General features: G+C 46.7%; 1 protein-coding gene across 2 annotated transcripts in view; it reads right to left on the minus strand.

Moving 5' to 3' along the window:
- VTA1 (vesicle trafficking 1) overlaps positions 1-6,564 on the minus strand; it is an 84,954-nt gene extending 78,390 nt beyond the window's left edge. For both annotated transcript variants that reach the window (XM_074990460.1, XM_074990459.1), the window contains exon 1: positions 6,386-6,564. In XM_074990460.1, coding sequence (XP_074846561.1) covers positions 6,386-6,494 — 109 coding nt within the window. In that variant the 5' untranslated portion in view covers positions 6,495-6,564. The remainder of the gene's footprint in view (positions 1-6,385) is intronic.
- Positions 6,565-10,889: the final 4,325 nt, after the last annotated feature.

Below are 10,889 nucleotides of genomic sequence, written 5' to 3' on the forward strand. Positions count from 1 at the left end.
TGGGGCCGCAGGGTGGGCGAGGGGGCATCAGAGTACAGCAGGTTGGAGGCGTGGGGTAAAGCTTGTAATAACAGGGGCAGTCTACTCATTGAGTGAGCTAAGGGAGGTATATGTGTTCCTCGCTTAAGTGAGTACTCGTAAGTAAAGTACTTGTTTAATGAGGGGTGAGTGTATAAGTCTATATACTACGTAGACCTCAGCCTCAATAAAACCAAGGCCAAATAACGCTTCCTTGTTTTTCGTCTCTTACAATAAAAAATGAGATTGGATCTACTGCATTTTAAAACTGCATATTACAAAGCTGCATTGTCCAGAATAGTTAATTATTCTGAATACCCAATTATGTGATTATACAGTAATGTTGCCTTTGGAAACTCAGAAGTGCTGCAAACACTTATTTACTATTTGGCCACTTACAACATACAGAGCTACAAATTAATTCTGTTTACAACTGAAAAGATCACTTCTGCCAACATTTCACTATTCTCCAAAGTGGAATAACTCCATTTAACTGCTGAAAAATGTGGGTCAGGAGCTTTTCACTCTGCTTCATTCAGCCTGTCAATCAAAACATGGTCAGCAAGCACCCTGGTAGAAGTAGGCAACTTGAAATCTTATATGTATTTCTTCAACTGCATTTGAGCAAAATCACTAAAGCACATGCTGTGCAAGGGCTTTTTTGACTGTTTCTACTCCAAACATTAATTTGAAGACAGTGGGAGAGGGACAAAAGAGATGTACCAAAAAAAAATCTTGGGATCTAATTCTTTGCACGCCTGTTTTATGCCACTTTAAGTGCCCTGATTCAACATTGGTATTTCAGATTTATATCACTGTGGTACAGGTGGAACCTGTCTAATTCAGAACTCTCTCGTCCAGCAACATCCATAATCCAGCATGATTTTAGTTAGCCAGACAGCCAATTACCATGGGTGTGACCGCATGTCACAGTCAGGTCCTGAGGCTGCTGTTCAACCTGTACATATACCCCTGCTTCTTAGAAGTTGCTAGGACACACTGATTATATCACTTATACAGGCTGAACCTCTCTAGTCTGGTACCCTCAGGACTTAACCAGTGCCAGATGAATTTGCTGGGCCACACAATATCATATTGTCTAGCAGCATTACCAATACTTTCACTGCTTACTGGGTTCTAAGAAGATCACTGGGGTAAATCACAGCTAAACAGCAGCACAGAATACTGATAGCCAGGACTCGTGGGTATAAGCAAACTATATGGGACCACAGGAAACTCGGCCACACCCAGGATAAGCGGGTGTCTGATTTATCATGGGTGGGCTAATTTATCATGCTGGATTATGGATGTTGCTGGACGAGAGAGTGACAGACTAGAGAGGTTCAACCTGTTTTATTTTGTAGTTATACTGCATCTGCTAGCTATGGAAATACCATTTATGTATGTACAATGGAGTGTTGAAAGGGTTCAGGGACAATAGTATTGCTTTTGGTACACTTGCACAGCCCTCAATACCTTTATAGTGGCAGTAAGTAACAAGAACATCATTTAGTTATTAAATATACTCTTGAAGCTTTACAGGCTAAATTGAAGAGAGCAAACAGTGAAAGGCTGAAAAAAAATCTGTGTTGACATTTCCACCTCCAAACCTCTACAACAAAAGTAAACACTTACAGAAACAAGTAATTAATCTCTCAAACATTATTTTACAAGTTTAGCTTTGAGCCAGACTTCCATTGGTATTACTTCAAGACAAATTTTTCTTTAGGTAATAAACAGGACAGAGATTTATTATCAGAGTCTGCCTCCTTGTGTTTAGAAAAGGACATCCCTTAAACAAGTCACGCAACTCTATTAAACAATCTAACCTCCACCCATATTACTTAATCTAGGAAGGATTTCACCTTGTTCGCCATTAATCATCTGTGCCCTTCTCGACAGTGGAGCTGTGTAACTCTTCTTGCACTCATTACTAGTTACTAAATCTGATCATCAATTGGGTGTGGAAATCTTCTGATATGATTAACACAAAGTATTTAACATAGCAAACAAAAGGAAATGATCAAAAATTACATTTCAATACACAGGTTAAAGTAAAAGTAGTTTAAATCAATGTGTAATCTTTAAAATAATTATCTAACAATAAACACTTCTAAACACATAACTCTCTCTTCAAAATGCTCTGTTTGCCATTATAGTGAAACAAATATATTACATTTGGTGCTACTTCACCAATAAACTTTGCTTCTTGATTTTTAGTTACTGCTTTGATTTCTTTATAAAATGAAAGCCAGCGAAGTCTCTAACACAGAGGGGGACACATCTGTCGGGCCGTTCAGTCTAGCCTCTGAGGTCCCCCTGCGGAGTGGGGTTGGAATAGCATTGATGGGAGGTGCCAGCCCAAATCTCAAGCAGCGCGTTGAGGAGAGATGGCTAGCCCCCAGCCTTTTGCCCCCCTTCCATCTTTGTCCCTGTGCCCATGGAGCCTGCATGGCCCAACTGCAGCTCTGGCCAGGCAATGTTATCAGAGGCTGGGGAGCAGAGGGATTGGATAGGAGGTGGGGGTCTAGTGAAGCTGAGGGACTGGAGAGAGAGCAGGGGCTGTAATATACTTGGCTGTTTGAAGAGGCACCGGCTCCCCAAGCTTTCACTACCCACCCACCATACAATTTCTGTACCTGTGTGGTCCCTGGGCCAAATGTTTGCCCACCCCTGCTCTAGGGCTACATAAATCTCAACTGTAGAACACCAAGAATTAAACACATTGTTCTTATTTTTTTATCAGTTATACCTACAGGACACATTTTTTCTTTAGTCCATAAAATAGTAATGTTTTCGATTGGTATATGGGGCTTTTGATGATATGCTGATTTAAATACAATTAAAGGCAAAGCTATATGTCAGTTAGAGTCAAGAACTTCCATACATTGCCAGGTATAACCCAGAATTGCCAGAATGACTGTCAGATTGGTATTCTTGCATTATTTTCAAAATATATAATGAAAATGTGGATGGGATGGGATGTGTTGCATAATAGTATCCACATGACCATCAAACATTTTATGTAGGGAGAATTCCATGGTTAGGACATCAAGAAATAATTGAAAATCTAGAAGATATGAATAACTAGCATTTAGTGGCAGAAAATATGACCACAAATTCAAGTACAAAGCTCTGTTCACCAAGCAGATTTAATACCCATTGCTGAAATGGTGGGAGCGGGGTGCGTGTGGGGGAAGCATGCAGGTAGTTACATATAGCAGTAATATAATAGAGTGGTCACTGCTGACAATGCTACTGCAGAACAATGTGTAGAAATGCCTTAAGCCATGGTACTGCCAACACCCATGAACATGCTTAATTTTACTACCTTAAAGTCACAAGAAGTCTTCAGGAGTATTCATCATAGTAAAATTACACACACACCTATCTCAATCTTGCAAATCCTTGTTGCTGCATGGAATCCCACTGATAAGGGGTTCAAAGGGTCTCTCCAGCACACCAACACACCTGAAGTTGCAAGACTGGGGCCTTACTATATAATAGGAACAGCTGTATTGCTAGAGTATGTCTATTTATCTGAAACACTACTTAAAGTTTCACAATTATTTAAGTAATATCTGATTCTTTTGTGGTGTGATGTTTAAAATAATTCAGAACCTAAACAGCATTTGGCTTTGAAAACAAGATGTCATCACTTTTTTATTTTAAAATGTAATGCAGTGAGAAGTGTTACATCACAGGAATATATTTTTCAACTATGTTCAATAACACAGTAAGCAAACAAGTGGATAAATGGGAAAGTCAAGGACCTATACTAATTTAAAGCATAAGCAGAAACGTACCATAAATGATATAAAATTAATTGGCACTTTATATCCTCTCCCTTAAGTATTTATTTACTGAAGTTCAAATATCCTCAAAATACACTCAACTATCACAACATACCATATTAAGGTGTGATTAAAAGTTTGGTTTTTTTTCCAACACATACGTGAGGACTTAAATCTGAAAACAAATACGAAATTCAAGAAAACATGAGAAATTAGCATTGTGTAGTTATTGAACATTTCTTCATTTAGTGTTGTTAGAAAAAAATTGCACTTATTTGCACTTACATGAAAATCTATTATATGTATTAAGTAATTAGATATTTTGTTATATCTGGTAACAAAGAAAGCACTTTAGGAGGTAGCTAGTGCTTCCTGTCACACAAGATGCCTTTGTGTTGTGTTTTACGAGAACCATCCAGCAATTACTATTAAAAAACCCAGTTTTCCTTTTATTTTACAAATGCCTTATTCAAATTGTTAATAATCTAGTATCAGCATATTATTAATGTGTAGGATATTAAGACTAGAATCATTTTTGTGCCTCTGAGGTGCCTATGTTTTTCAAAACATTGTGAGCCTGGATTTTCAGTTCAACTCTGTATGTAAAAAAGTATTAAATTGGTTTTAAAGCTCCTTTTTCCATTTACTCCTTTCTGAAAATGTACTTTTGCAAGTTAGCCTCCAAGACTTTATCACCTCAAAATTATCTCAAAGGGGAAGAATAAATCAATCAAGGGCCAGAACAAGGCACGCTCTACAGTGCCTACACCTAAAATTTAGGTTGACCTAGCTATGTTGCTCAACTATGTCTCTAAATCACATACACACACAAAACATGAAAGGGGCATGTAAACAAGCATGAGCGGAGAATAACATATACAGTGCCTCATCAGCCTAATTCTTGCCACGCGAACTTCAAAGTTGCAAACTTCGAAGAGTCAGCAAGCCATGTAGCTGCGGGCACTTCAAAGTACCAGGGCAACTTTGAAGTGCCCTTGGGAGTAAGGACACTTCGAAGTTGCATGGGTACTTTGAAGTGCCCACAGCTACACAGCTTGCCAGTGCTTTAAAGTTTGCAATTTGAAGTTCCCGTGGTGAGAATTAGGCTGATGAGGTGCTGCATATGCAGCGCAGCACCTCATTGCTGTTCTCCACATGGGCTTGTTTACTTGCCCCCTTTGAAGGAGGAGGCTTTTGTAGACAAGCTCATAGTTAGGCCAGCCTAAGCCCCAATACAGACACTACTAAATCAATGGAAAAATTCTGGTCATCCTGCTACTGTCTTTTAAAGGGGTAAATTAACTACAGCTATGGAAAACACCCTTCCATCATTGTAGCAACAGTCTGCACTACAGCAGCACAAGATGCATTGCTGTAGCTATGCTGCTGCAGTGTAGACAAGCCCTTTAAGAAAAAATAATCCTCACCATGCTGTAAATACCTGAGGGCCATTCTACACTGCAGCACTTCATCAGCACATCTACACCAATGTGGTTGTACTGCTGTTGTGCATCTGGTGAGGACACTATGCTGGAAGAAGAGCACTCTCATCTGTATACTCCTCAGTGAGAAACATAAGTCATTTCAACTCTTTTTTTAAATCAGATTATCTTCCACCAACACAGCAGTGTTGTGCATCATACAAAATTTGCATAGATGAAATTGGAGAGATGCAAATTAGATCAACTTGAACTATAGTGCACACCTGTCTTAAGAAAGAAAATATTTCACACAAAAACAAATGAAGATTTTTAGCATCTAGAAGCATACAGTCTCAAAAGATGGGAAACTGAACTGCTGAAGGCCAGACAAATCAGCAGCAGGGCTGGGAACAAAACCAACATCTGCTGAATCCTAGTTTGTTTCTTTATTTTATGAATCAACTTTCACATACCTCTATGTCAGAAAAAGTCATCTGAAAGCCTCCAACACTCATTTTATTAAATCTCTTTAAAAAATTATTCTAAGGTCACCATATCTGAAGTTTCAAAAAAGAAACCCTCTCTCTCAGGTATGTCACCTGTATCAGTTTCTTGGACAACATGAGTTGGTAATGCACAACGTATACAAAAGCACCTTCATACGAAGTGAATCGGTAGAGACTGATACAGACACACTCCCTCTCGGGCTATCGTCCTTTTTAATAGTTCAAATATGCTAACCCTGATTATTTCAACGTGCAAGGTGCCCCAGGTATTACATTTAGGTGACCGTAGTGCCCCCGGGCAAAGTTCTGCCGCAAACAACAGAGGGTTTGGGCGGAACTCAGAACAGACGTTGCACTTGTTAAACTTAATAGCAAGTTTTGGAGAGATGTCGGGGGCGAATGTGAGCCAGGCACAAAACGGTGCATCACGAGACAGCTCTGACACTATTACAGGCCACTCCCCCGCCCATAGGTAAGTGGTCAGTGTCTGCGGGAGCGGCCGGCCCGGACTGCAGCTGTGTGGAGGGAGGAGGGCGCAGAAGCCGCGACCGGCCGTAGTGACAAGTACCACTGGCGGCGGGACTGATGGGGAACGCTCGGTGGGGTGGAGGGGAGGGGCTCACGTGGCAGTTGCCGCTTCACTCACAGTAATAGGCCACCACCGGTTCGCGCTTGTCCAGCTCCTGCGCGGTCCGCAGGTGATGCTGGAGACTCTTGAACTGCGCAGGCAGCGGAGGAAGGGCCGCCGCCGCCATGACACCCAACAACGGACCCGCGGCGGCTGTACTAATAGCAACAACTACCCTGCCCGACCCTCACGGCGCACTTCCGCTTCCGGTGTACTGACGGCAGCCGGCCGACCGAGGCGCGCGTGCTGACAAGAGGGGCGGGGGGTAAACGGCGCGGTGGTTCGCGTCCGCAGCAGCGACCCCTAGTGAGCGACCGAGGGAAAGGCAGCGGCGGGGCAGGCCCTGTGGCTACGAAGGGGCGCCTGGGAGAGCCGAGTTCGGGTCCGAGACGTGAACGTTTCTTGGGTTAGAAGTTGGCGTGGCTCGGAGCGCTGCCTGTTGCTCTTGGCTCAGCCCTAGGGGGCAGCTGGCTGAGCAGTCTCTGTAGGTCCTCAGCCCTAGGAGCGGGTAAAAATGGGGCTGCCTTCTCCCCTGGGTTAATTCCCCATTAGATGTGGGACTAGGACTGCTTAGTCCAGGGGTGAGTAAACTTCTTATGTCAGGCAGTTTTCGTCCTTGCAGTTGGCAGCCGCTCCCCCCTACACCTGTGTAATGCAATCCAATGCCGGTTATGTGCATATGCAAAAACAAACAAGCAAAAAGCCTTTCAGGATGTGCAGGGAAAGAAGTATGTGCAGGTTGAACCCCTCTCATCCAGTACCCTCGGAACCTGACCGGTGCTGGGCTAGAGAATTCGCCTGACAACAGGCGGTCAACATTGTGCAGTACGTTACCAACACTTTCACTGCTTACTGGGCTCTTAGCAGATGATTAGGGATAAAATACAGTTAAATAACAGCACAGGAGACTGAGAGCCAGGACTGGAGGCTGTAACTAAACTTTATGGGAGCACAGGAAACTTGGCCACACCCATGATAAGTGGTCGTCTGGCTAACTAAAATCATGCTGGATTATGGAGTTTGCTGGAGGAGAGAGCTCCAGATTAGAGGGGTTCAACCTGTAAAATGTAAAAATTTTATTGGTCAGTATATAAATGTGAATATGCATACATAAAAATAGTAACATATGTCAACATTTTTAATGAGATGGATGAACCTGAGACCCAGCAGCTGATCATGCTGCTCCCCCTTTAGGAAATTTCACACTCCCTGAAGAGAGCACACACCCATCTTTGGGCACAGCTCTAATAATAACTTTTGAAGTGCTGTGGCGGGCAGCATGCTAATGAGGTGCTGAATATTCATTTCAGTGCCTCATTAGTATTCTTCGATGTGGCCGTTAGCATGGCCGTCTCAAAGTTTTTCCTAAGTGCAGACATAGCCTAGGTGTGGCTGTTCCTTGGCAAAGCATAGCAGACTGACCAGCCAGGGACAGCGTGCATTCCTAGTGGATCTGCAAGACACACTTCTTAGGAAGATTTACTTTCAAGCTTTCTTATCTCCTATGCACCCTCTCTTATTTGAGTATGATCAGAGAGAACAGGGCAAAGGAAAACTTGGCTGTAAAACTCCATAAGAAATAGAATTTGTAATCCATTTTACAGTACAGTAGTCACTTTTTCGGGAAGGCCTCTGAACTCTACTGCTCACTTCAGTCATCTCTATTTCAAAAGTAAATATATTTTTTCATTTATTTTTACATGGGTAAAATGTAACAAAATATGTGTTTCAGTGTCTTGAGCTTGAACATAGAGAGGTGGCAGGGACGGCATATGGTAGAGTGGAAGGGGACTGGATGGGTTACAAAGGTGTACAGTAAACTATTTCATACCCAGCATTCTATCACCCAGAACTCTCAAGTAACCAGTATTTTAACCAGAAGTAAATTTTAGTTATGTTTTCTATAAATACAGTGTAGTGAAAGTAAATACTAATAGAGTGTAAGTTTACAGTGTACAATATTACTGTTGTTGGTAAATAAAGTACTCTGCACACATTTTTGTTTGTGTATTAATATCTAATCTTGTTTTTCTTTAGTCTTACACATTATAGGTATACCTCTCTATTGTTCAAAATATTTGAATATCCAGCAACTTGTCAGAGTAGAGTGGGACACTGTGTTTTTATGTTGGAGGTTGGATGGACCCCAGCAAGCATGTATTTGAAATATGCACAGTTACATACTATCACCACCTCATTGTAGCTGCTGGGTGTATTAAACACACATCCCCTTTGCCTGTTCTCCATGCCTCACTCTGCTGTCCTACATTCAGGATAAATGAAGGAACTGTTAAATGTCCATTTGTTCAGTAATAATTGAACAATGGAAGTCATTGCTCAAAACCTAGACTGAATGCGGAAGCAAGGGCTGGGGATTAATTTTGTGTGCTCTGTGTGGCCGCGTCTACACGTGCTGGGTACTTCAAAGTAGTGGCGCCAACTTCGAAATAGCGCCCGTCACGGCTACACGTGGCAGGTGCTATTTCGAAGTTGACATCAACGTAAGGCGGCGAGATGTCGAAGTCGCTATCCCCATCAGGAGATGGGAATAGCACCCTACTTCGATGTTCAACGTCGAAGTAGGGAACGTGTAGTCGTTGCGTGTCTCGCAACATCGAAATAGCGGGGTCCGCCATGGCGGCCATCAGCTGAGGGGTTGAGAGATGCTCTTTCCAGCCCCTGAGCTCGATGGTTGCCGCATGCAGCGGCCCCTTAAAGCTCCCCGCCCCCTGCCTTCCTGTGCAGGAAGCTGAGAGAGTGTGTAGGCGGCAGCCCAGCCACGCGGCCAGCCTGCATGTCTCTGAGCAGCCACATCAACCCCCCAGCGCTGTGATGGCCGCCCGCCAGCCCCCTAAGCGCCCCCAGGGCACCCCCACCAAGGGGAGCCAGGGCTCCCAGACCGGCAGCCAGGCAGGGAAGCGGCAGCGGGGCCCCTCCTGGACGGAGGCTGAGCTTCGGGACCTGCTGGGGCTCTGGAGCGAGGAGGAGGTGCTCCAGGTAATGGGGAGCAAGAGGCAAAACGCGGATGCATTCGCTCGGCTGGCCGAGGGCCTGGCCACCCTGGGTCACCCTGCCCGCACTCCGGATCATGTCCGCAGTAAAGTGAAGGAGCTGCGGCAGGGTTACGCCTGGGCACGGGATACGGCTGGCCGATCTGGGGCCACTCCCATCACTTGCCCCTTTCACAGGGAGTTCAGGGCCATCCTGGGCCCCCGGCACACCTCCTCCCCTCCGGCCACTCTTGATACCTCGGCCGAGGAGCCCCAGCAGGCCCCGGAGGTGGAGTCCACCCCGGAGGTAAGCCCCGCACCCCGGAGGCCCCCCCAGGAGCCCACCCCTGGGACGCCGGAGGAGGAGGAGGAGGAGGGGGAGTCCTCCTCCAGCGACGGGGGGCTCCAAATAATCCTGCCATCAGGGAGCTCCAGCAGGGCGTCCACCCACCAGGTGTCCCCCGACCATGGGAGCGGACCATCAGGTATGTACCCCCCCAGTGTGCACCCACGGGGTTGAGGGGAGGGGGTAACAGACATGACCAGGGCCGTCCACGTGCCCCGATGACCATGGCCCCAAGGACAGCAGTGGCATGTCCCTCACAGGAGTGCATCAGCCCCTGCCCCCGCAGCAGGACAGTGCCATGCCCCATCCCTGGGGATGGGGGGAGCCGAACCTAGGGGTCCCCCGGGGGGAGGGGGTGGGACACCCTTCATCATCAGCAGCAGCATCTCCCGGGGACGGGGATGGGGAACCTGCAGCAGAGGGGTGGGGCCAGAAGGGCCACGGCTCGGGGCCCACACTAACAGCTGTCTCCACTCTTCTTCCCCCCCCGTGTTCCACAGCTGCACCATCGGAAGGACCGGAGAGCGCAGCCGAGGTGTCAGTGGTCCCGGAGAGCACACCAGGGCCATCACTCCAGGCCAGCCCCTTGGCGGAACACTGACCAGGCCCACGGCGGGGACGACGGCGGAGCCAGCCCCACTCCTGGACGGCGACGGACCCCCAGCTGCTGGCGATCCACCGTCGGCAGCTGGAGGTCACCGAGCAGTGCCTGCGGGTGGAGGAGCAGCACCTCCAACTCCAGGAGCGGGCGCTGGCCTGGCGCCAGGAGGCATGGGGGGCCTTTATGCGCACGTTCGAGTGTGTCGCGGACTACCTGGCCCCCCATGCCACGCCGGCCGCCGCTGCGCCCGCCCTGCCTGCTCCACCCGCCGCTCCACCCGCTGCTCCACCTACTGCTCCATCTGCCGTCACACCACCACCCGCCACTGAGGGCCCTTCCGCCGAGGGGAACCTGGGGCCAGCTGACACCCGCCGGCCTTATCTCCCGGTCCACCCGGCCCCCAGCCAGCCTCGGCCAGGGCTGAGGCCGAGGCATGGGTCGCGGCCGCCCACCCCCAGCACTGGACATTAGGGGGTGTGGGGCCCAGGACGTGCCCCCCCCTTTGTATATATCTCCTTCAGTTTTATCTTCTTTTGTAAATAGTTTCTATTAGATCCCTGTTGTTATGATGTTGTTATGCTGATA

This window comes from Carettochelys insculpta, chromosome 3 (assembly GCF_033958435.1).
Source record: "Carettochelys insculpta isolate YL-2023 chromosome 3, ASM3395843v1, whole genome shotgun sequence".
NCBI lineage: Eukaryota > Metazoa > Chordata > Testudines > Carettochelyidae > Carettochelys > Carettochelys insculpta.